This window comes from Xiphophorus hellerii, chromosome 18 (genome assembly GCF_003331165.1).
Source record: "Xiphophorus hellerii strain 12219 chromosome 18, Xiphophorus_hellerii-4.1, whole genome shotgun sequence".
Taxonomy (NCBI): Eukaryota; Metazoa; Chordata; class Actinopteri; order Cyprinodontiformes; family Poeciliidae; genus Xiphophorus; species Xiphophorus hellerii.
In genome coordinates this window covers 31,742,234-31,768,170 of record NC_045689.1, presented here as the reverse complement: position 1 = coordinate 31,768,170, position 25,937 = coordinate 31,742,234, and the positions used below count along the sequence as shown (strand labels likewise).

Here is a 25,937-nt window from a genome sequence, read left to right as displayed (position 1 = left end):
AAGGACCAAAAAACGTTTTTTGATTCTTGGCTGGACTGCAATACCTGTGCGATTATTAATAGGGGTGCACCTATTTATTGGCACCGATTTCCTTAATCTTGGGAGATCAGTGATTGGCCAATGCTTAAATATGAAAGTGATATTATCCACCGATCTTATCTACCTCAGCAAATGTCTAAAAATCAACTGCTTTCCTCTTCTGCTCTCCGATTAGAGGTATGACTGACAGACCGGCCCACCAGGTCATGTCTGGACGTTTGCAGTTAACAATAGTCACCCCACTGTTGCCAACTCGGCGACTGAATTGCTATATTTAGCAACATTTCAGAGAAAACTATTGCTATGAGCCAAAATTGGAATTGGCAGGTCAGGGCTTTTAAAGATAGGTAATCGGCTATCAGCCAGGAAACTACAATTGGTGCACTTTTAATTATTTATGTGCTATGTTTTTCTTTTTTCATACAGAAGATGTAAAGACCACACATTATCCAGAGTCTATGTGTGCTATGAACTCAAAGCAAAAAGATTGCAAGGCTTTTTTAAAAATGATTTATTTATCACAAATCATATCATTATTGTGACATTCACCAATATTATTTCATATCTCAAGTTTTTCTAATTTGGTACCGATCCCCAAACTTTCCATTGATCCATACCGTTACCCTTTTACCCTGGAGACTTCAAAAAAAAAAAAAGCGCTATCTGAAGAGAATGCATGTTATATTATTGTCTCCTGAACTGTTGATATTTTGTCATGTTTTAGTCACAAACCTTATTTTATTAGGATTTATTTGATAACCAGACACAAAGTACTGCATAATTGTGAAGTGGCATGAATGCTTCCACAAGGAACTGCATAAGTGTGTTTGAAAAAGTATGAATAAGAGTTACACTCTAAAGCACTTATTGACTGTGAGATGAGGTTAAAGGTCACTTTATAAACAGGATGTTCTGTTATGAACACAGGAAAAATGTGTTGTTTTCTTCCACAATCTCTCATGAAGTTTTTGATTAAAATTGCACACATTGGGATGTCAAAATAATTCTTCCTAATTTTGCCTGGATGAACTCTGTTCTAACGGAAATCTTAAAATATTCTTTCAGATTTCTCATATTTTATAAACATGAGTATGTCACATACTTATTTCTTCGTTTTCAGTATTTTCTTTTTCCTTTATTTGTTTAATTGATAGTGACCAAAAGTAGTTCTGTAGCATCATACAGCTCAAACATCAAACTTTGCTTTGTGTATAAACACTTTTTTCATATTTGAACTTGAATCTGTTAGTGAAAAAACTATTTTGACACAGCTAAACTTTTTCAAAAACTGTACAACTTATAATCTGCTATCAGTGTTGGTTTATTGGTTTCTTTTTAAATTTAAATCAATCTTAAATTCTAAAGATAATCCCAATTTTTTAATATCTAAGTAGCCTTACGTTTTACAATAACTTTAGTTTCTAAAAAAATAAGAATAAAGACAACATAACAAATTTGGTATGCTTACACAGGGGTGGGTTACCATTTTATACAACAAGAGGCATGTCTTCCAAATCCTTGGGGACCTCCAAACAGGAATCCTTAGAACTGAAGCTCTGGATCTGAAAGACTCTTTCTTCAGGTTCAGTAGAAGTTGTTTTCCCTTCATCAAGTCCTGCCCAAGCTTCCTCCTTAGCCTCCTGTATGTCAGTCGTACCGTCTGTTCTCACCTCCTCTAGCATAACAGTAGTATCACACGGGCCAACCAGCCCTTCTATCTCTGTTTGATCTGCTTCCCAGTAGTGAGTACCACTTATGTCCGTGTTAGATCGGCGACTTCGGGGGATGTAGACCCGGTGCTGAAGGACACAGATCTGACATGCAAGCACAGATGTTGTAACCAGTAAGCAGAGGATTAATCCTCCTGCTGAACCAATGGCAATGAGACCCATCTCAGTGTCAATTAAGCAGTCGCCACCAGTGGCGTTGATTGCAACAGCTGGGTTTTCATGGTAAGTTGCTGTGAGGTGGGACTCTGCTGTAAATGTTGGGCTGCCTGTTTGGTCTTGGGATGTGGGTAAATCCATGGTGGTAGTTGAAAGAGCTGGGTCTGCTTCAGCAGGGTGGAGCAGGAACAGGAGAAACAGGCACAGAGTTCTGGTGGTTTTCATCATGTTCTGAAAAAAAGAATGTTGTAATACAGAGCAAAATTACAACCCTGTTTTGGTTATCTTTGCATCATTTTTACATTTTCTTCTTACCAACTATCATTGCTTTAAATTCTTTGCATTGTTTCTAGTTCAATACTTACATAAGGTAGTTTCCAGAGACCTGTGTGTTGAAACGGAGAGATGAATGAACTGATGCAGACTTGAGAACTGCTGTGAATGGTCCTCTCGACCTTTGCACTTGGTTTTTTTCTCTGCTTAGCTTATTTCAGGGTGTCAGGTCCGAGCTACAGAGGCTGAAGAGCTGTTCTTAAAGAAGCAAAAGCATCAGTATTTTTAGACACTTGATGTTTCAAAGCATGCTTTGTGTCATCTGTATATTTGTGTATTTGTTTTATCTAAAGAGTACAGGTCTGATCATATATTACAGAAAAACCCAAGTGTGTATTTTACCATATCTATTTTTGTCTTTCCTCAGGTTCAAAACAGGCCAAATTAATGGTGACCTGCTCATCTACCATGTACTCCTCACCCTCAAACCTTACTACGCTAAGCCCTATGAGATAGTTGTAGACTTAACTCATGTTGGACCAAGCAATCGCTTCAAGACTGACTTTCTATCCAAGTGGTTTGTGGTCTTTCCTGGCTTTGCGTATGAGAATGTGGCAGCAGTTTATGTCTACAACTGCAACACTTGGGTGAGGGAGTACACCAAGTATCATGAGAGGCTTCTGACTGGTCTTAAGGGGAGCAAGCGCCTGCAGTTTATTGACTCTCCAGCCAAGTTGGCAGAACACATTGAACAAGACCAACAGAAACTCCCAGCAGCCACTTTGACATTGGAAGAAGATCTCAAAGTGTTCCACAATGCCCTCAAGCTGGCTCACAAAGACACCAAAGTTTCAATAAAGGTATGGTGGCAATGAAAAGTTAGATTTCCTCTAATGTTGTTGATGTCAACTAGCAAGAATTAGGTCATTCTTAAGGACGCAGCAAGAACAGGATTTCTGAAAACTATGAATACTTTTTACCCCTCAGGTGGGTTCCACAGCAGTTCAGGTAACCTCAGCTGAGCGGACACGGGTGCTTGGCCAGCCCGTCTTTCTCAACGATGTTTATTATGCCTCAGAGATTGAGGAAATTTGCCTGGTGGATGAGAGTCAGTTTACTCTTACCATGGCCAATCAGGGAACACCTCTCACATTCATGCACCAAGAGTGTGATGCCATTGTCCAGTCCATAATTCATATCCGTACTCGCTGGGAGCTGTCTCAGCCTGACTCAATTCCCCAGCACACAAAGATCCGTCCAAAAGATGTCCCCGGGACTCTTCTCAACATTGCTCTGCTCAACCTGGGGAGTTCTGATCCAAGTCTCCGGTAGGTAGCTCAAGGGCTTCACGCCAAAAATCATTTCCTCATAAAACGCAGTAGCTTGTAGGTCTGTAACGATTGCTCGAATCATTCGAGTTCTTCGATTACTAAAATTCCTCAAGGGAAATTATCTGCCTCATAGCGTCTTTAAATTATGTTTTATTATTTATTTATCTAAATAGATAATAAAACATAATTTAAAGACGTTGATATCTGATATTAATATTTTTATTATTTATTTAGATAAATAAATAAATAAATAAAAACAGCAGTTCTTTTAAAGCGTTTTATTATTTGTTTCGGCCGGGTAATTATTTGTGTTGCGCAGCGCTCTTACTTCTGCCTGAGTTGTTGGCGAATGCTCAGTGCTAGCAGCATAACATCCAATTTTCAAGTTCGGTCCGGGGGATTTCATTGATTATTGATAATGTTCGGGGTTTTATCGTTTTTTGGGAGGCCAAAAGGCATCTTTCAAATGACTGGCACGATGCATGGAATGCAATAGCCTTTCTCCTCCTGGAGCTGCTGCCTAGCGGCTGGTCCAGGATGAACCCAGCAGGTGTGTTTATACAGGTGGAGCGGATAGACACAACACTCCGGGCTGCTGTGCTGCAGTTGATGCTTAACGTAGCATTAGCTTTACAGACGAACATAAAATAAATTTACAAACACATGTCGGTCGCAACAAATGGGTGGCAGAGCGCATCGTGGCAGTACATAGCTGATAGATATGTTTCTGTGTGTGACCGAGGAGCCAAGTCCAGTCGTTCACATGGACACAAAAGCTATAAATGGCTGGACAAAGTGAGAGTTCACCTATTAAATTGCCTAAAGGTGAAAACAGAAACTAACAACTGGAGTATAGACTTTTTTTAAAAATTATCTTTGTGAGCCTGCCTTTTTATTATTATATTAAATATAATTTCAGATTTTTGTGTAATTTTTGTCCAGGTTAACTTAAAAAGTGAGCTATTACAAGTTATTTTCTAAACTACAAAAAAGTAATTGTTAGGGATGCCCAAATCTGAAAATTTGGGCCAATGTTGATATCTGATATTAATACTGCCATTATGGTAGTATTTACCAGTATTTAATTTGATCAATTTATTTGATATTTGATTAATCATCAGAGTAATTGACAGAATACTCGATTACTAAAATAATCATTTACAACAGCCGTAGTAGCTTGTCAACATTAAACTAATTGAGCTCCAAAAGCATGGCTGATCCATGTATGACTGTGTTCCTAATGGAACAAAGACCAGGAGGCACAGATCTGTGTGACAAAGACAGTCAATGTTGAATTTAATTAAAACCAGCTGTACTTTCTATAGAAATACTTGACCTGACCAAATATTACTCATTGTCCTTTCCACATCCAGGTCTGCAGCTTACAATCTCCTCTGTGCTTTGACTTGCACATTTAACCTAAAGATAGAGGGACAGCTGTTGGAGACATCCGGTCTCTGTATTCCAGCGAACAACACACTTTTTATTGTCTCCATCAGCAAGACCCTTGCTGCAAATGAGCCGCATCTGACACTGGAGTTCTTGGAGGAATGCATTTCTGGCTTCAGCAAATCCAGTAAGACCACTACACACTTAGCATGACATTTACCTGAAGTAGGTATTTGACACTTGACACAATGTAAGCAATTTGCTGGTCCAGGAGGAGTGAATGCTGCGACGCAATGGATTCACAAAGACTCTGTTCTACTGAAGCTGACAATGAATTTTTAATTATATTCAGATTAAATTCTGAATTTCTGAAGTGAGTGTGTTGGACTGAACACACTCAAAGTATAGGTAGAAATTTACAAATATCTCTAGCATTTATTTTTATTTGTTTTTTTAATAGATAGATAGATAGATAGATAGATAGATAGATAGATAGATAGATAGATAGATAGATAGATAGATAGATAGATAGATAGATAGATAGATAGATAGATAGATAGATAGATAGAAAAGGGATCTATCCATTTATTTTTGGGAGTCAAAAAGTGGGGAAGCAAAGTCATAAATTTGCTTCTCACCTACTTATAAAACAGGTTGCTTCACTTGCTTCATTCTTCAAGTGCCTATATTTGCCATATTGCCAGTAAATGTAGCTGTAAATGTTGTGTAAAGTATCACAGCAGTAATTAGAAAGATTCCTTGTAATATGAAGAACCTCCCTGCAGGGCATCCAAAGATAGCAGAGGTATTTCTTACAATGCTTTGAAGCTTAGTTTGTGCTAAACCGTGGTGTGGTTGTCATGGCATTTTTGTGCTTTAGTGATACCTAATATTTTGCAGGGAGACCCCCACTTTATAGAATTAATGCACAGGTGTGTCCTTTATCTTTTATGTTTTTTAAAATTAGATGTAAAAGTTTTTGCAACTCTTAACATGCCCTAAATCTACATGCAGTAACTATATGATTTGGAAGGCAATTGTAGTTACAGTGGATAGGAGGACTTTAAGGAAGGCTCAAAAGTCTCAAAAAAAGGGGAAAATGTCAAGAAAGGTTTTAATATTTCATAGTAAATACTTGTGTTTTCTGTGGACGTTAAGCAGAAGTTCAAAATGTTTTCTTACAGGTATTGAGCTCAAGCATCTCTGCCTGGAGTACATGACACCCTGGCTTCTAAACTTGGTCCGCTTCTGTAAACATAATGACGATGCCAAACGTCAGCGTGTCACAGCCATCCTGGACAAACTTATCACAATGACAATAAATGAAAAGCAGATGTATCCCTCCATCCAGGCCAAGATCTGGGGCAGCCTGGGCCAAGTGAGTTTCAACCCAAGAAATGGAGAACCTCTTTTCATTCTATCAAGGTTCTGTCAGTTTGGGACTCATTTCTTTTATTTTTAGATAACGGATCTGCTTGATGTGGTGTTAGACAGCTTTATCAAAACTAGTGCCACAGGAGGCCTAGGCTCCATCAAGGCAGAAGTCATGGCTGATACTGCTGTAGCTCTGGCTTCAGGGAACGTTAAACTGGTGTCCAATAAGGTAAGATTCTCCACAAATCAGAAGAGTGTTGGTCATGTGTAGTGCTGCATTTTTCAATAATGTAATAAAAATCTGGCCTCCAAAATGTAATAAAAAGTAATTTAAACTACATTAACCAAATAATTAGAAAATGTTACATAACAATTTTTAAAAATCCTTGAACAAATTTTGTAATAGTTTCTGGCGCATCATGTAACATTATTACACTGACACTAAATGCAGAAGTAACTCTTTAAAAAAAGTAATAATAATGTGGCACATTTTGCAATGAACAGTCACAGATCAGTGTTTGTGTGCATAATCCTAATAATTATGCTTCTTATAATGATCATTTAATGATCATCCAGTAAGTTTCAAAGATTTAAATCTTTGAACGTTTAATGTTATTGCTTATCGTAACCAATCATCCTGCTGTGTGTTGTGGTACTGATCTAGTCCAGTCAGTAGAACATCGGGACCATTCCAGTCTAAAATCTGGGATATTCAACATGTGGGATTTTCTCGGGCTGATTATCGCAGAGTGTGTGATGTTCCCCAACTGGTAACGAGAATGACGGTGGCAGGTAGCCAATCAGAAAGCATGGTGAATTAAACATGGAGGGGAATCCAAAACAAAGAACCGCTGACATGGTGCAACCGAGAGTCCGGTGGACATCGGAGATGGAGAACTGTCAAGTTGATATGTGGAAGCAACGTTAATGTTTATGGATCAATCAATGACAATATATAGCCAATCAATGACATTTCACTGCCAATTTCAATTTTGTGTCTTTGGGCAATGACAATAAAATAGGGATGTTCTGTCCAGGTTTTTTCTTTGCTTTCAGGTCCTTTGATTTTGAGTATCGGCTGATGCTCACAGCAACTCTCACTGTTTGCTAGAACAATGCTTTCCCATTTTATCGCCAAAGTATCCAACAAACCAGAGAAACTAGCTGGATTTGTCACTCGTTGCTTTTTTTTATACACTGAAACTCAGGAAGGTTATGAGATGGATTAAATATCCGGTTCCTCCTGCATGAATATTTTCTGGGGATATTCTTTTACCTTTGTTTTAATCAGTCCTAAATCTCCCTGGAACAAAACCCAGCAGGCCTTGATCCACCCCAAACCAGGTGGGGTTCTAAACATTTCCATGGAAATTTTGGAAGAAGTTGCCTTAATCTGCTGTTTGAAGCAGCTGATCAGATGTTAGAGTCTCTATAGAAGCTGCCCTGATTCCCCCTCACCTCCCTGAGTTTGACAATTGAAGTTTACTTTATTAAGTCATGAAATATCTCATTTCTAAAAAATAGACATTGTGCAGTGGAAGTTGATTGCTTATCTTTTGCAAACATGTAGAGGTGGAAGTAGTTTTAGAATTAGCTTCTGTATACCAACATTAGGCCAATAGGATAAACGCATGATGCTCGACTTTATTCTGATGGACATTCAACTTTCTTCACCACAGAGGATATAAAATCTGGAAAAACTGGAAGGTCATTGGAAGAAGACTGCTGCTGTTTAGTGCAACTTCTCTCAATGTCTCAAACTATCATGTTACGCTCATGAATCATTGTGAAATGTCCATAGCAGAAGAGCTTGGTAAATTTCCTTGCTACAATGGGTGGTGATTACTAAAACCTACATATGTTTTTTTTATATATGTATATTGTATGTTCGATGCCTTTTCTATAGTTGCTAAAATATACTAAGAATTGTGCTGTCTTTAGAAAGCCTCATGGTTTGTGAAACAATTAGTTTTTCACTTTCAATCTAGTTTCATATTTATTTGGATCCCTGCTCTGCTGGCTCATAGAAAATTAAACATTAATTTGGTGACAGTAAATCCAGGAGGCGTCTTGTTCATAGATTTTTAGTGGCTAAACGAAACAATCTATTTTACTAGTTATTTTATTTGTAGACTTATCTAAAAATTCTTTTGGCTAATTTTTTTTTTTTTTTTTTTGCGGCCATACATAATATGAACTGTTTAGTTTGATTTTTTTTAAAAACACACAAAGTTTAACTTAAGGTTATTTTAAGATGTCAAAACAAATAAAATTTTCATCCTAAAAGCCTGGAGACAGAACTCGTCACAGAACACAGCACTTACATACAATGTTGGAAGTTTTGTTGTGAAAAGTCTGCATGAATTGTAATCGTTACTTACATGGTAGAAGTGCAATTCCAAAGCAGTCAATTCCTCGTGACTTACAGAAAGCAAAAAGAAAAACTCATCCACTCACTATCCATCATCTGTGTGCTTTGTGTCAATTTCAGCCTGCTGCCCAGATAAACAAACACAACATACACAGGCAGACACAATAGAAAATTCTGGGCCTGGCTCCTATTATGGCACACATCAGTACTACTTTGAATAGTGGTCATTGTGAAGACTGTTGCCTAAGAAATGGCAGGCAGTGTTTGGTTTGTGCTGCTGCTCTGCTGCGGGTTTGAAGTGGCTTCACCAAACTGTAGCAATGGTTGCTGATACCATCCCACCTGGACAGCGATAAATACATACACAATATGTAGACAGTTTCCTCAGACAAGTTTTTTGAGGTGGTCTTAGAATAAGTCAGCAATTGTTTGAATTAACTCTAATTCTAAGGCTCAGTTAAGATATATGCGACTTCCTGTAGGCAGCAAAATAGATTCCATTCTGCAAGAGAATCCTGGCCAACGTGAAAACAGATCGACTGTCTGACCTGTCCAAAAAACAATCCTGGACAACCTAACTTGAAATTGCCTTTGCAATAACACATAATCCTTTTTGTTTATATTCTTTATTTTTGAAACTTTGAGAAGATTACAGAAAAGCTTGTTTCCACGTCGAGGTCACAGTTCCAGTCTGTGATCAATTATAAAATTTCTTCTTTTTACAATTTCTATTTATAACAAAACAAAAACAGAACACAAAGAGGGAACAAGGGGGCACTATTTTCAAAAAACATAACTTTTATGTTCAAATAAAGACAATTGTTTTAACATAAAGGGAAAAAAACTCAATCCTGGAGGTGTGTGGCTTTTATTTTTCTTATTTATATTGCACAGAGCATAGAATGAGACTGAATAGATCAGCTCTTATGGGTCAGACACATTGTCACCAATACCCAATCTAGACTTTTTTTCAACATTATTGGATTGGAGCATCTTTAGACAGGGTTAGCCACAGAAACACGGGGTAAAACGTTTAATTAACTGGCAGCCATACCTCCACCCAGCCCCCTCAGGGAAGGTGTCACAGCTAAACAGAAGCCACAGCAAGATGTAGTTTCGGTGAACAGATTACTCTGCTGTGGAATCGGCTTCAGGGCACGCCGTCTTCCTCTAGGACGACGCTTAAAAGTAAACTTTTTTATGAAGCTTCTACAGAGTTTTCCTCAAGAAAACTTGCTAAATCCGGTGGCAGAGGCGCTGTGGCAGTCAGCCAGCAGCCCACTGTGTTTGTAAAAAACAATGAAGGTGAGAGGAAATTAAAAATATCACTAGGTAATTATATTGGATAGAAAATATTTCTATATTATATTATAGAAAATACTCACACAAACCTACAATTAAAAAAAAAATGCTTGAATTTGATCACAGATCATAGATCAAGGATTTGAACATTTAATTATTGAGAATGATAATGCTATTAAATTAGATTTAATGCTTTCAGCATCGATAGATTAAATATTTTAAAATATTTTAGAGGAAAAATTTCTTCACATGCTCTTGGGCTGCATGTGCACAAAGGATCAGTGGCTTTGTGTCAATGTACTGGTTGATAGTGATGACTTTTTTTTGTGTGTAAAATACAGTAAAAAGGCAAAAACTGCCTGTTTATGTAAACATGGAATTCTAATGGTACTTTATGGGCCCAGTTCAGGTTTTAAATTGATTTGTATTTTCAGATTCAGGAATTTTCCCATTTCTACTATAAGTTCTATCAGCTAGATTAGAGAGTAATATATATATATATAAGTTCTATATATATATTAATATATATATATCGGCTATAATACCGACAGTATGTAACCACTGGGCTGTACATGAGGCTTTACTCTAGTGTTATCTAATGGCTTACTGTTTGTTGTCATGCCAGGACGACGTGCTGAGCACAGTGGAGCATTGTCTGCCGGCCTTGAACTCTTTGTCACCAAAGATTTGAATCAATTCTTTTTTTCTTCTTCAGATGGAAGAACTGTTGCATTGTCATGTGCATCATTTACCGCACGTCTTTAATGTGTATTCACATTTGTTTTTATTACGGTAGTTCAACATTCTTTTAAAGTATTTTACAACACAGACCCATTCAATAAATTAGAATCTTATTGAAAAGCCCATTTATTTCAGAAACTTTATCCTGGAAGGTCCTGGAAACACATACAGATTATTACACACAGAGGTGTGTAATAACAAATCATTTATTGATGATTTTGAAAACATGACATTGAAAATTAGAATATTACATTAGGCTGATTAAAAAATATATATTTTTAAAACCAGAATTTTGACTTAATTAAACGTAAATTTAATGTATTTTATTTATTTATTTATTTATTATATATGTATGAGCTACTTTTTTGTTTTTTGAAAAAAAAAAAGATTGTCTTATAATGTTTGCTTAAAGGTTATTTTAAAAGGGTCCTTTTAATCTGACAAAATGGCTTCTTCATGGCACATATGAAATGAACATACATTTACACTGTTGAGAATCAAAATTTGCACAAATATTTGTTTTTATTTTAATTAATAAAGTTAGTTTCTTTAGTTAAATTGGGGAAGTCGAACTTGTGAATTCATTTCTTTCTCACAGAAGAAACTCTTCATACAACAAATAATGTTCACTGACACTTTTTTTCCAGAGAATTTATTATCAAAATAGCCCAACGTAACAGCTGAATTATCCCGTAAATAACCTCTTTCTCTAAGTACCGACATGCAAATATAACAAGTGATGGAAAGACATGAAATGACATCAGACGTGTACAGCAGTTTTCAACCAAAAAATAAGACCTGGTGCTTTTTTTTTGTTTTTCTTGAGGATAAGCTGATTTGGGCCTTTGTTAGGGATTGTCATTTAAAAATACATTTTAAAAAATCATAGGATATTGTGGCGTATTATAAGTGGAAAAAATGTACATTTTCATGTAGTTTCTGTTCTTAAGCATTGGGTCTAAGAATTTAATTTAATGGAATTCTCAACTGGGCTGCACAGTTGGTACCACTGTTGCCTGACAGCAAGACGGTTCTGGGTTCTGGGTTTTTCTCAACTGTCAAAGTAACTACATGAGGCAGTCTGCTCCTGTTCATGATTTTGAAGGTTTAATTATTGGCCTTTTCTTTGGCAGGTTATTGGTCGGATGTGTAAGATCATAGACAAGACGTGCCTGTCACCAACTCCTACGCTGGAGCAGCACCTCATGTGGGATGACATTGCGATCCTGGCCCGCTACATGCTCATGTTGTCCTTTAACAACTCTCTGGATGTTGCAGCCCACCTGCCATACCTGTTCCATGTAGTGACGCTACTAGTAGCCACCGGGCCGCTGTCCCTTAGAGCCTCTACCCATGGTTTAGTCATCAACATCATCCACTCCCTGTGCACCTGTTCACAGCTCAGCTTCAGTGGTAAGCAGCAGTCATCTTTGTCTGCTGATTTTTAGATATTGAAAGCTTTTCTAAAGTCAAGGCCTGAAGTAAAAATCAGTCTAAAAAATACTCAAAATATACACAAACTAATAAATAAGAAACTTGTTTTGTTGTGTTAAATAATTGCAGAGGAGACGAAGCAGGTTCTGAGACTGAGCCTGACTGAGTTTTCGTTGCCAAAGTTCTATCTGCTGTTTGGCATCAGCAAAGTCAAATCAGCCGCCGTCATTGCCTTCCGCTCCAGCTACAGGGACCGCTCCTTCTCACCAGGCTCTTACGAGAGGGAAACCTTCGCTCTGTCCTCTCTGGAGACCGTAACTGAGGCCTTACTGGAGATTATGGAGGTCAGACAGATAATTATGCATCTGTTAAGCAGGACTCTGTCTCTTTTTCATAGTGGTTGATTCTCATAGGAAATGTTTTTTGAATAAATATTCACCACCATATTTCTTTTTATTCTCATTTTATCCTTTTGTTTGCCACAGCAATAGTTTTGTTTACATATACTTTACAACTTTTCTTCAAGAGCACATAGCTACATGTATGCTTATTGCATTGTTTCTCTCTTTTGACTCCAGGCCTGTATGAGAGACATCCCAACTTGTAAGTGGTTAGACCAGTGGACAGAGCTTGCTCAAAAGTATGTACCTCTTTAAGCTTTTTTCTTATGTATATAGTTTTGCTTAAGTTAGGTATCTAATCTTTGTGCTTGGGTTGTAGATTTGCATTCCAGTACAACCCCTCCCTACAGCCCAGAGCCCTGGTGGTCTTTGGCTGCATCAGCAAGAGGGTGACTCATGGCCAGATCAAGCAGATCATCCGGATCCTCAGCAAAGCCAGCCCTTTGCTCAGCATAGACCGGGTAAGATCAGTCACAGTAACGTCCCATTCGGCTGTCTGATCCATCATCATGCCGTGCTGCAGCAACCCAAAAGTTATGACTATACTGCAGCACGAACCAATCCTTAAAACTTTGACTTAATCATTAAATGACTCCACTTTCCTACCCACTTCAAACGATTTGCTAGATTTTGTAATGTAGGCAACCTAAAACCATAGGCTACCTTGAAATGTGTTTTACTGGACTACTGCAAAGCACTTCTCACTAGGATTCCTAGAACCTGCAGAGGCTCCAGTAAATCCAAAACTAGGATCCTGATGAGAGCGCACAAACAACCATATCACTTCCATCCTCCTCTCTCTTCACTGGCCTCCCAGTTCCACCAGGATTGAATTCAAGGTTTCCCTCCTCACACACCGATGCCCCCAACTATCTCAAAGAAATGCTGAACTTACAAAACACAACTCAGCCACTCTGCTCCAGTCCAGACAACACATGACAACACCATGTTCATTACACAGCACCTGGTGAAAAACATCAGGACATTTTTTTCGCCAGGTACTGTGTAACGATTGGATTGAACACTGAGCTGAAGTCAATGAGAAGGACATGTTTAGTTTCTCTTCTTTTCTAAGTGTGACAGAATTAAGTGGAATGTCACGGCGTCTTCTTTCTGATTGCTTTGCTGCCCAGATAGACCTGATAGACGGTGCTTGTTAATCATTGCAAGTTGGCAGCATAGAGTCAGTGATGTTGTGAAAATCCAACCAGATAGTTTTTTAACAGATAAAGAGTAGCTGCACAATTGGTTTTCTGATCCCGGTGACAGTTTGTTCCTTTTGGACTCGATTCTGCATCATCAGATTTAAAAACCGACAACAAGCTTATTTGTGGCTGGGTTTACTTCTATCGTTTGTGATTCATATCTGAATGTAATCAGTAATTGAGATACCATATAGTATTATATACTATACTATATTATACAGTATGTTGTATTTGTTATTGCCAAACACTTTTACTCTCATGGCGAAAGAATATTTTACTCTTAATGTAACATGTTGTTAAAAACGGTTTATATGGTGACTGTTGGCGTCTCTCCTGCATCCCTAAAGAGTCTGACTTTATGTGCTGCCCTGTGTGGTCAGTTCTCTGTCTCATGGGCGTTTCTCCCTCTTTTCTGTGGACTGTTTTAGGGTCTTGAGAGCTGTTTGAAGGGACCCGACAATTACAACAGCCAAGTGTTAATTGAGGCCACTGTGATTGCTCTGACCAAGCTGCAACCTCTACTCAGCAAGGTATGAAATTGATCCATTTGCCACTGTATTTAGCCATTTCTACTGCCACATCAAATTTTCTTTATTTTCATTTCATCATGACAAGTTTTCATGATCTTGCATTGGTCAGATTTTGTCATAATTTAAATTGGAACTCTAAACTATATTCTTCCCATTTTAAACAAAGACTTATGGTGCGTTCACACCAAACACGTCAGGCACGTCTGGTTTACATTCAAAGTCTACGGGGAGGTGCGTCGAGTGCCCCTCACAGCGTGTTTCGAGCTACTGGCGCAGCGCAATTTGAAGTGTTGATGCATCAAGTGCGTCCAACAAATAGGCTGGAAATGGAAAACAACGGCTATAGTGATTCTGACGCGACCTCAACGCGCCTCCACTTAGACTTTGAATGTAAACCACATGCGCCTGACGCTCAAAACGCGTCTGGTGCGAACACACCGTCAAGCGTCTGCATTCAAAGTGCACACGTGTCAAACTTGAAGCGTCGGACGCGTTTTTGACGTGTGACGCGTTTGGTGTGAACGCACCAATAGAATATCCCAAAAACAATACATACAGTTAAAATTTGCCATCCCATAAACTGGCAGATATATTCCCCACTGGGGTGAGAGTTTCACAGGATCCTTTTTACCTAGAGTATAAAAGCCACATGTTCTATTTGACTGCAACATCTGTTCAGAGAAGTCAGATTGACAGATAAATCTCCTCACCCAGATAGTAGCACAGCAGAAAATCTTCAATTTTACTATGATCAGTTCATGAGCTGACACTAAAACAGCTTTGCAGTCGAATGGTTTTCAGAATGATCAGCGCTACCATGTTTCTCTGTACATTTCGCTGCACTCACCAACATTAAGGTTGATAGGGTGACTATTTGCAGGTTAAAGATAAACCCTCATATCCTGTCATTCAGAACCAACCACCCAAGGGAAACCTTGCCCCATATTTTTATTGTTTCACTGAAAACTGGAGCAGTTACAAACTAAGAATTTCCTCCTGGTTTGGGAAGTTTGAATTATGGATAATGATCATCTTGGACATTTTTTTAAGTCGTTGGTAATGGGGTGCTGTCATTGTTGCTGCTAAATGATTTGCTTCCTGTGTGAATGGATGTGTTTGCAGGACTCTCCGATGCACAAAGCTCTGTTCTGGGTGGCAGTAGCTGTGCTGCAGCTGGATGAAGTCAACTTGTACTCTGCTGGAACTGCCCTCTTGGAGCAGAACCTTCACACTCTGGACACAATGCGGATCTTCAATGACAAGGTAGAGCTCACAGGGATTGAAAGAAGCGCCGTCATAATGTCTGTATACTTTGACGCTTCGTGGTGAAAATTTGTCACAAGACAGAGAACATTGTCAGAGAACTTGTCTATATTTCTTTTGCATGCATAGATGCATGCAAATAACAACAGGACTGACTGTCTTAAAATAGCTGCTGGCTTGTTTTCAGCCAGCAGAATGTTTCTTCTTCCTCTGTTGTGACTGTAAGATTACTGCAGTCATTAAAATGAAATGTTCCCACACTTAAAGCATTTTGATTTACTTGTCAGAACTTTGTTTTTACAGTTTCACATGAATCACTTTCATTAACTGAAATACTAAAATGCAATATTTTTACTACTTGTACACAATTCATAGAAAAGTCCAATTAATAAAGATGACATGGTGATATAGAGGATTTTAACCAAATCTGTTGTTTGCTTCTTCAGAGTCCAGAGGAAGTTTTCATGGAAATTAGGCGTCCTTTAGAATGGCACTGTAAGCAGATGGATCATTTTGTGGGCCTCAATTTTAGTGCTAACTTCAACTTTGCATTAGTGGGCCACTTACTCAAAGGTAAGGCCGTTTGCATTTTCACTCTCTTGACTCATGTTTCATCGTTTTATCAGTCACTGGAAAAACCGTTAATATACACTGTCCATAAAAATAAAGGGAACACTTAAACAACACAATATAACTCCAAGTAAATCAAACTTCTGTGAAATCAAACTGTCCACTTAGGAAGCAACACTGATTGACAATCAATTTCACCTGCTGTTGTGCAAATGGAATAGACAACAGGTGGAAATTATTGGCAATTAGCAAGACACACTCAATAAAGGAGTGGTTCTGCAGTTGGGACCACAGACCACTTCTCAGTACCTATGCTGTCTGGCTGATGTTTTGGTCAGTTTTGAATGTTGGTGGTGCTTTCACACTCGTGGTAGCATGAGACGGACTCCACAACCCACACAAGTGGCTCAGGTAGTGAAGCTCATCCAGGATGGCACATCAATGCGAGCTGTGGCAAGAAGGTTTGCTGTGTCTGTCAGCGTAGTGTCCAGAGGCTGGAGGCGCTACCAGGAGACAGGCCAGTACACCAGGAGATGTGGAGGAGGCCGTAGGAGGGCAACAACCCAGCAGCAGGACCGCTACCTCCGCCTTTGTGCAAGAAGGAACAGGAGGAGCACTGCCAGAGCCCTGCAAAATGACCTCCAGCAGGCCACAAATGTGCATGTGTCTGCACAAACGGTTAGAAACCGACTCCATGAGGATGGTATGAGGGCCCGACGTCCACAGATGGGGGTTGTGCTCACAGCCCAACACCGTGCAGGACGCTTGGCATTTGCCAGAGAACACCAGGATTGGCAAATTCGCCACTGGCGCCTTGTGCTCTTCACAGATGAAAGCAGGTTCACACTGAGCACATGTGACAGACGTGACAGAGTCTGGAGACGCCGTGGAGAGCGGTCTGCTGCCTGCAACATCCTTCAGCATGACCGGTTTGGCAGTGGGTCAGTAATGGTGTGGGGTGGCATTTCTTTGGAGGGCCGCACAGCCCTCCATGTGCTCACCAGAGGTAGCCTGACTGCCATTAGGTACCGAGATGAGATCCTCAGACCCCTTGTGAGACCATATGCTGGTGCGGTTGGCCCTGGGTTCCTCCTAATGCAGGACAATGCTAGACCTCATGTGGCTGGAGTGTGTCAGCAGTTCCTGCAAGATGAAGGCATTGAAGCTATGGACTGGCCAGCCCGTTCCCCAGACCTGAATCCGATTGAGCACATCTGGGACATCATGTCTCGCTCCATCCACCAACGTCACGTTGCACCACAGACTGTCCAGGAGTTGGCGGATGCTTTAGTCCAGGTCTGGGAGGAGATCCCTCAGGAGACCATCCGCCACCTCATCAGGAGCATGCCCAGGCGTTGTAGGGAGGTCATACAGGCACGTGGAGGCCACACACAATACTGAGCCTCATTTTGACTTGTTTTAAGGACATTACATTAAAGTTGGATCAGCGTGTAGTGTTATTTCACTTTAATTTTGTGTGTGGCTCCAAATCCAGGCCTCCATTGGTTAATAAATTTGATTTCCATTGATGATTTTTGTGTGATTTTGTTGTCAGCACATTCAACTTTGTACAGAACAAAGTATTCAATGAGAATATTTCTTTCATTCAGATCTAGGATGTGTTATTTGAGTGTTCCCTTTATTTTTTTGAGCAGTGTAGTTAAATCCTAAGTTAGGAGTAAATGCTTTGACTTTTGATCAGTTCGTTCACAGTGTTTGTGAATAATTGTCGTTTATGAGCAAACAGGCATTTTCTTTGCTACTGTCAGGTTATCTATATTTGTCATGTTCTGCTTTTGTCCCTGCAGGCTACAGACACCCGTCTCCCACCACCGTGGCGAGGACAGTGCGGATCCTGCACACACTGTTGGCTCTAACAAGCAAACATTTGAAATGTGACAAGTTTGAGGTCAACACTCAGAGCGTGGCTTATTTAGCTGGTAAAAACCAACATGCAATACATCCTTCAGATGTTCACCTTCATTGCTACATGATATTGTTTTTAAAACTGAGGACAAGCCCACACTAAAGTGGCCCGAGCACAGAAAAAGTTTCACTAAGTTGTGCACTTCTATGAACTTGCAGCTCAAAATGGTTATTGCTCGGTACGCATCAACAGTTTTCTATGGTTAGATCATCTGCTGCTGTCTTGGTTCTGAAAGCCTTGTTGTGGTTTCCTTATAACGTTTGTTAGACTGTGAATAAACACAAATAAGATGACCGCACTTTATATTCAGCTTATTTTGGTCATGCAGAGATGACCTTTTTTACTACATGTACTTTTTCTGCAGCCTTGCTCACTGTGTCAGAGGAAGTCAGAAGTCGATGTAGCCTCAAACACAGGAAGTCACTGCTTATTTCTGAGCTGTCTGTGGACCCTGTGCCTATGGAGACCTACACCAGTCACATCACCAACCCCAAATGCAGGTGTGTTAACAAATGGGACTTTGTTCTATTCCCTCCCTTGATCTACCGAAGCAGAATAAATGAAATGCTGCATGTCTGCTCACAATGTTTTATTTTCAGAACTGTGCAAGAGCCTCAGCCATGGACATCACCTCAGGTTTCAGAGCGCTACCTTTCTACTCATCATTACCCCACGATGGGCCAGATAAGCCCGCGAACGCGCAAATCGATGAGCCTGGACATGGGCCAACCATCACAGGCCAACACAAAGAAGCTTCTCGGTATTTATTCTTTCCCACATAATAGTATCCATATTATATATACCGTAATCAAACACGGATGACGATGTAGAAGCAGTAGTGATTGTTTGTGGCTCATTTTAAGCGATAAAAAAGAAAAGGCGTTTGATAAAAGAAGGCGGGAGCAGCTGCTCTATTTGCTGCACTATGATTTGGAGGTGAGTTATGGTTTTTCGTAAACATTTTTAACTGAATAAACATAACCACATATAATAAACGTATATAAAAATGACCTTTACACATAGTAATAAACATTTCCACATATCACCTCCGATGTCCACCGGACTCTCAGTGGCCATGTCAACTATTTGGGATTCTCTCCGTTCTTACGTCACCGCGCTTTCTGATTGGCTACCTGTCACATTCAACAGGCTGCGTTCTCGCTCCCAGTCAGGGAAAAACCCCCACAGGCTGCGATAATCGGGCCAAGACAATTCAACATAAATATGCCCGAAGTAAAGCTGATGTCAAGCACTTTGAACTGCCTGGTTGTTGAAAATGTGCTATATAAATAAAATGACCTTACCTTATTTCATTCATATTTAAATTGGTTTGATTTTCTGAAACGCTGAAGTGTGGCAAACATGCAAAATACATATGCATGCATATGTGTATTTGTGTAAATGTATATTATATAACACTTATATCTAATTGAATCCATGTGGCTCTTCAGATGGGTTGTCTAATGTATACACTGTCTATTCCAGGTACTAGGAAGAGCTTTGATCATCTCATATCAGACTCTAAAGCACCAAAAAGGCCAGAGATGGAGGCGGGGATGACGACCCCCCCGAAGATGAGGCGTGTAGCAGAAAACGACTACGAGATCGGTAACAAAACGAATAAACTGAACACAATTCCACACCAAACACATCGGCAGCGTAAGACGTGTGACAAAAATTCCATTTCTTTTCTACTGTATTGACCCACCCACTTGGGGCCTGAACTTCAACCCATGAGGCCCAGTGTTATTTGAAGCTCTTCTTAAAACAAACACTGATGCTTGTGGTCATACTGTAACTTGACAGAATTGCAGTGATCTGTTCTGTCTTAGCAAAATTCATCCAGTATTATAAAAGAACGTATCACGCTGCTTTCGATGTGGATTCCCCTTCGGTGTGTTTTCTTTTTTTTTTGTAAACAAGCAGTTTGTAATTCTGATCTTCCTTGTTACTGGTAAAGAGACGCAAAGAATTGGAAATTCTCACCTGCGAAAGGTGTCTGTATCAGAATCTAATGTTCTGCTGGATGAGGAGGTGCTGACTGACCCGAAAATCCAGGCTCTGCTGCTCACTGTGCTGGTGAGTTCTCAAGCTCAGTCCTTGTAGAGATGATGTGGCAACTCCAAACTGTGACTCTACTTTTGAAGTTCTTCTTCTTTCCTTCAGGCAACCCAGGTTAAGTACACCACAGACGACTTTGACCAACGGATTTTGTACGAGTACTTAGCCGAAGCCAGTGTTGTGTTTCCTAAAGTTTTTCCAGTTGTGTAAGTTCTAAATACTGTTTCTCACTTGATCAGTTCATGCACTTGAAATGACCTTTGTCATGAAGTTGACCTTTGACCGGAGATGCTTGTTTTTGAGTTCCTTTCTCACATTCCACGCTATGCAAGCTCATTAAAGTTAGACTTTCTTTCACCCTCATTTGCATACAGTAAAAAGAAAAACTATTGTCTTTTTTTTCTGTTTTTGCTTTTTCTCTCTCTCTTTCTTTTTTTTTTCTAAACTTACCCTTCAAAATAAGAGGTACTAGTGCTGCCTCTATCTAGCCTTCTTACTGCTTCGCCTACAAAATAGCGCCCCTAGCTACAACCATTCATGACGTAGACGGAGGAGAACGTTCCGGACAGCGCGGCTAAAAACACTGAATAAGACCTGGAGGTGGTGACCAGTCCTGAGCATTAAACTGGCTACATGTTTAAGACTGAAGGTTCACAGGTGAGCCAGAACCTAGAACTACTGACAGCATAGTGAACAGAGATCATTTAAACGGTAGAAGAGCATATATTGGGATGGAAAACATGCTAACAGACCTGGAAATGCTAACTGCTAAGAGAATTTTGTAAATTATCTTTAAATCTGCAGATCTTTAGATATTTTCATGAGAATATATCTAACAAGATAACATAGATAAATAATAATTCTACATACAATTAGGCTCAAAAATATTCATGCCTCTGGAAAATGTAATAACTCTCCACCGCCCTTCTTCCAGAGCTGGGACTCTGGCTGTGTTGTCTCTGCTCCCCGTCGCTGTCCTTCTTCCCCTTGCTGCCTCTGCTGGGTTATTGGGGTACTGCACTGAATTTCCGCCTGATTTTGTCGATTCTTCTGGATCCCGTCTAGTAATCATTCGGGTCACTTTCGTTGGAAGCCTCCTCGCAGACGTGTGCCCTGCAGATCTCCGCGTTAGTTGACATACTGTTGGTGGTGAAATCTTGCCTTCCCAGCTGGATGAATCTCACCCAAGGCTAAAATAATTTTGTTTGTTTTTCCCCTCCCCATGTCCAGACCAATTGCGGCCTGAACAGCCACACATAAACGAACCTGAACGAACAAAACCTCCTTGAACTCAGCAGTCAGACCACCGCTCTGTTCTCCTCCAGTCACGTCACACAAGCTGCAGGTTTTTTCTAGAAGGGAGCTTTTTGGTTCAACACTTTGAAACATTCGCCAGCTAATTAGAGAAGAAGAACAGCAACCAGATTAACACTTTCACCCAGAAAATATTTTTCTACCATTCATAACAACCATCAATATGCACTTTAAACCACTAATGGACAAAGTGAAATGTCCGTTCCTGCCCGCTGACCTGTAGTTTGTGTCGAGTTCTATGTATTTATAATATTGTTATTCCTCTCATAGTTTCACTTCTCTTTTCAAAAAGCTGATCTTTTCCACTCTCCCAGTCTCATGTATTAACATCTACTCTAACACAAAGTTCTCAAGCATTAATTGTGACCTTGCCACATTTCAATAGTCAACTTTCTATTGGTAACACATGTTTATATGTGCACTCCTCAGTTATAACTTATTGGACTCCAAGATCAACACTGTGCTGTCCATGTGCCAAGACATCAACCTCCTGAACCCCGTCCACGGCATCGTACAGAGCGTGGTGTACCACGAGGAATCCCCTCCTCAGTACCAGCCTTCATATTTACAAAGTATGACATTTTGTCGTCTTTGCACGTTTACAGATGGAATGTCTTCTATAGTCATGTGAACTGTAGTGGATACGTCTGCACTGTCAGCTCTCCAGTGTCATCTGTCTCTTGTTCATTTTTATTTAACAGGCTTTGGCTTTAATGGGCTGTGGAGGTTTGCTGGACCTTTTTCTAAGGTATGGATGTTTCCTCTTCCTGTTATGTCTTTGTTTTGTTCTGGAGCTTCCTTAGAGCTATGCAGTACTTGTGCGGCTAAGTTGGTAAAGCCATAAAAGAAGGAAGTGCATACACTGTCAAATTCACATGCAGCTAAAGCTGAAAACAAACCCGCCTCTTCTGCTTTGGAGATTTTAGTGAGTAATAAATGCACAGTGTTCAGCTACATTTATATACTTTGATTTCATTTCTACACGCACACACACATATCTGCTGATCTCAGCAGATACTCTGCCACCCCACAACCCCCAAGCTACAACATCAGACTACTGTGTCCTTGTCTATGTTACAACTTATCCCAGTTTGGTGGCTGTAATAACATCTTTAATGAACTGTGAGCATTAGACTTAATTATTGTAACCAAACAAAAGTTTCATAGAACATTAGGTCTGGTGATTGAACAACACAGCAACATTTGTATTCTTACAAAGTGTTGATAAATTGCATGATCTAGAAAAAATTGAGCTAACGTAATTTTAGGTTTAAATGTTACAGAAACAGTAACATTGTTGCTGGCTGCTCATTTACGACTGAGTCAAATCCCATTGTGCTGTTTGGCTTTAAAAGTGGATCATAATTTTTTTCTGGTTGATGTTATATTGTTTATTGCATTTCTGATGAACAGAAAGTATATTTTTATGGTTTTCTGAATCAAAACTGGGCCAACTGGCCACATTGTAAGCGCTCATCTTCTTCTTCTTTTCTTTTTTTCCCCCATCCCTGCAGCAAACACAGATCCCAGACTATGCTGAGCTGATTGTCAAGTTTTTGGAAGCGTTGATCGACAGCTACCTGCCCACAGCCGATGAAGAGAGAGGAGAGGAACAACTACGAACTCCCACATCCCCGTATCCTCCCAGCAGCCAAAGCCAGCTGAGCATCACTGCCAATCTGAACCTGTCAAATTCCATGACCTCACTGGCCACATCACAACACTCCCCAGGTGTGACCCAAACACAAATACACACTCTCAGTCAGACCTGCTTCAGAGTTTAATATTTTTTTCGGCCTAGGCCTTCTTAACCTTTAAATGTTAATTTCTGGTTGGATAAAGAAAAATATACAACTGACTGGATTCACAACTGAATGTTTTTGGATCTTCCGTTTTATTGAGCTCCAAATGCACATGGTAAACCATCACAGTAGTTATGAAGTCGACTGTAAAGGGGTCAAAGTTCCAGGGGTGCGCGGTGTGATGGCATACATAACACAGATCGCCTCCACAATCTGCCAAGGCAGAGATGATGGGATTATCTACAGAGCAGATGATTTGTTCCTTTTCCTTCAGCTTCATGGATTAACTTTTATGTTGTAAGGCTGCTGTGATTGCAGTTCTTGCTTACTCATGAATTTTACTTTGCCATAAAATTTAGCTTGTAAGTTGTAAAAATAAATTCTTAAAACTATTTGCATGACTATAAAAGTCATCATGTTTTCTCCTTTGTCCATCCAGGGGTTCATGTAGTCATTTGATTCAGGCGTTCTGGGACAGACACACACCTAAGACATTCAGGGCAGTGTTCCCTAGGGTTAGGTTAGAGGGTTAAGGTCAGGGGCCACTGCTTTAGATTCTAGTGGATGAAAGTGAAAGTACAGCGGGAATATTTCATCAGCAGCAGAACCGAAACTGATAACATTTAGCTGCACTTTAGACTCCAAAAAAGCAGGAAGAAGACATTTTAAGAAGTTTTGTCCTCACTATGTGCAGAAGGTCAAGTTAGCCGCCTGCCAGGCTAAGTAACCCTGAACATTTACAGTATGAAAGGATCTTATGATGGAATTGTCATAAACTTAACCTCTGATGTTTTATATTTAGGTCATCCAGCTTGCATTGCGGGAGTCATACGCTTTGTTTTCGGTAGAATACATCTGTCCTTTCTTTGTTCCTCCAGGTGTGGATAAGGAGAATGTCCAGCTGTCCCCCAGCTCTGCTCTGTCCAGTGGAGGACGCATTCGCCACGGGTCAGCCAGTCAGGTCCAGAAGCAGCGGAGTGCCGGCAGCTTTAAGAGACCCAGCATTAAGAAAATAGTCTGAGTGCCCCTCCAGCCCGAGCCGCCAGCCTTCACGCTGTGCTCTGTTTACACTCTAGTTCCTCCTTGTTCTTCATTCTCGCTGCATTGGCAAAACAAGTGAAAGGAGTGCGAACTGAACGGAGGTGTTTCTCTTCTTATTCTTTGACGGCAAAAGGTATCAGAGATGCTTCTGATCTGCACTATGTTCTGTGAGGAAGCTTTTCCTACCTGCAGGAAGTGACGACGGGGACACTTCAGCGTTACGTTGACACTGACACAGAGGGACATGTGGTTGAAGTTCCTGGGTCTGAGTCAGTCAGATACACAATATGAGAGCAGCGCAGTGTGATGGGACCAACATACTTGATCCGCTTGGACATATCAGTTGCTCTCTCTATCCTGTACATATTTGACATAGACTGATGATGTACATCCAGTCCTTTATGCTAAATTTGCTGTTTTCTCTATGGTGTGCCTTTGTATGTGTTTTTCTATATGTACACTTTGTAAAGTAAAAGTCAAACCTTGCTGGACACAATAAACAGGTACTAATTATGAAGACAGGCTACTCATATCAAGCTGCCATGATCTGCCTGCGATGATGGTCAAACAACAGTTAACCCCGATGCCTGACACTATTTACTCCTATAGAAGTAGATGATGCTACACAAACCTTCCTGTTCTCAAAACACTTTCCAAAAATATCTTCTTTTTTTCTTCTTTTTTTTTTTTACACTTATCCATTAATATTGCAAAACACTATGAAAAACACAACCATGTAAATACCTGCAAATATTTTTGGTTTCATTGCTTTTCTGTTTTTCCAATGATACATTTTTAGCAGCAAAAACGTGTTATTCAAGATTTGTTTAAAGGGCAATAATCTGTAGCTCTCCAAATGCTTTTCCCCTTCGATTAGCAACAGAGCAAACCAAACGACTCACCGGGGAACGGCGGGTGTCGCATCCCACACCTCTGCAGCCAACACCCCGGAGGGAGTCGTTTTGGTTTTCACCTAAACTTTTTTCGGTCTTTGCTTTTGTTTTCGTGCCATCGACAGGCAATATTATCTATTGTTTATAGATAGTAAACAATAGTGATATTGTTTATTATCTATCTCCGTGTTGGTTCTGTTTTGTTCTTTTTTTTTTCAGCATTGTGTTTGTTTTTGACTTGTGTATAAAACGCGTGAAGATGACCAAAACAAAAAAAAGTTCACAAATTCATAATCATGGAGACTGGCCAGGCAAACACAGCAAAGCACACATGTTCTATGAGAACATCTACTATGAGAACATCTGTATGTTCTCATAGAACAGCTACATGTTCTTATAGAACATCTGCATGTTCTATGACACAGGTGTCAAACTCCAGTCCTCGAGGGCCGCAGTCCTGCAGTTTTTAGATGTGCCACAGGTACAAAACACTGGAATGAAATGGCTACATTTCCTCCTCCTTGTGTAGATCAGTTCTCCAGAGCCTTAATGACCTAATTATTCTATTCAGGTGTGGTGCAGCAGAGGCACATCTAAAAGTTGCAGGACACCGGCCCTTGAGGACTGGAGTTTGACACCCCTGTTCTATGAGAACATCTGCATGTTCTTATAGAACAGCTACATGTTCTATAAGAACATCTGCATGTTCTCATAGAAGACGTTCACCGTGCTTGTGCTCCATCGTTTACCATCACCACTTCCCCCTCACACTCCACTGTCTCCAGGAATA

The 25,937-nt window shown here is 40.0% G+C and overlaps 1 protein-coding gene and 1 long non-coding RNA gene across 8 annotated transcripts in view; one reads left to right on the top strand and one right to left on the bottom strand.

Annotated features, from left to right (window-relative positions):
* The window catches only part of nf1a (neurofibromin 1a), an 83,965-nt gene extending 58,990 nt beyond the window's left edge, over positions 1 to 24,975 (top strand). For 3 of the 4 annotated variants that reach the window (XM_032546000.1, XM_032546001.1, XM_032545999.1), the window contains 22 exons: positions 2,626 to 3,058; positions 3,186 to 3,526; positions 4,903 to 5,105; positions 6,103 to 6,296; positions 6,381 to 6,521; positions 11,840 to 12,119; positions 12,270 to 12,484; positions 12,719 to 12,780; positions 12,861 to 13,002; positions 14,175 to 14,276; positions 15,399 to 15,539; positions 15,986 to 16,112; positions 17,918 to 18,049; positions 18,401 to 18,536; positions 18,636 to 18,796; positions 19,522 to 19,644; positions 19,997 to 20,115; positions 20,203 to 20,303; positions 21,841 to 21,983; positions 22,113 to 22,159; positions 22,926 to 23,142; positions 24,092 to 24,975. In XM_032546000.1, coding sequence (XP_032401891.1) covers positions 2,626 to 3,058; positions 3,186 to 3,526; positions 4,903 to 5,105; positions 6,103 to 6,296; positions 6,381 to 6,521; positions 11,840 to 12,119; positions 12,270 to 12,484; positions 12,719 to 12,780; positions 12,861 to 13,002; positions 14,175 to 14,276; positions 15,399 to 15,539; positions 15,986 to 16,112; positions 17,918 to 18,049; positions 18,401 to 18,536; positions 18,636 to 18,796; positions 19,522 to 19,644; positions 19,997 to 20,115; positions 20,203 to 20,303; positions 21,841 to 21,983; positions 22,113 to 22,159; positions 22,926 to 23,142; positions 24,092 to 24,234 — 3,703 coding nt within the window. In that variant the 3' untranslated portion in view covers positions 24,235 to 24,975. Of the gene's footprint in view, positions 1 to 1,807; positions 1,907 to 2,625; positions 3,059 to 3,185; positions 3,527 to 4,902; positions 5,106 to 6,102; positions 6,297 to 6,380; positions 6,522 to 11,839; positions 12,120 to 12,269; positions 12,485 to 12,718; positions 12,781 to 12,860; positions 13,003 to 14,174; positions 14,277 to 15,398; positions 15,540 to 15,985; positions 16,113 to 17,917; positions 18,050 to 18,400; positions 18,537 to 18,635; positions 18,797 to 19,521; positions 19,645 to 19,996; positions 20,116 to 20,202; positions 20,304 to 21,840; positions 21,984 to 22,112; positions 22,160 to 22,925; positions 23,143 to 24,091 lie in introns of those variants that run through there. The other variant, XM_032546002.1, reaches the window with a different exon arrangement.
* Positions 533 to 9,423, bottom strand: LOC116708176 (uncharacterized). Of its 4 annotated transcripts, none has more exons than XR_004336621.1 (4): positions 8,674 to 9,423; positions 6,101 to 6,166; positions 2,291 to 2,456; positions 533 to 2,156 (listed from the first exon to the last, which is right to left on the bottom strand). It is a non-coding gene; the product is annotated as an uncharacterized LOC116708176 (long non-coding RNA). The 4 variants fall into 4 exon arrangements; XR_004336622.1 differs by having other exon boundaries at positions 2,291 to 2,451; XR_004336620.1 differs by lacking the exon at positions 6,101 to 6,166 and having other exon boundaries at positions 8,674 to 9,416.
* Positions 24,976 to 25,937: the final 962 nt, after the last annotated feature.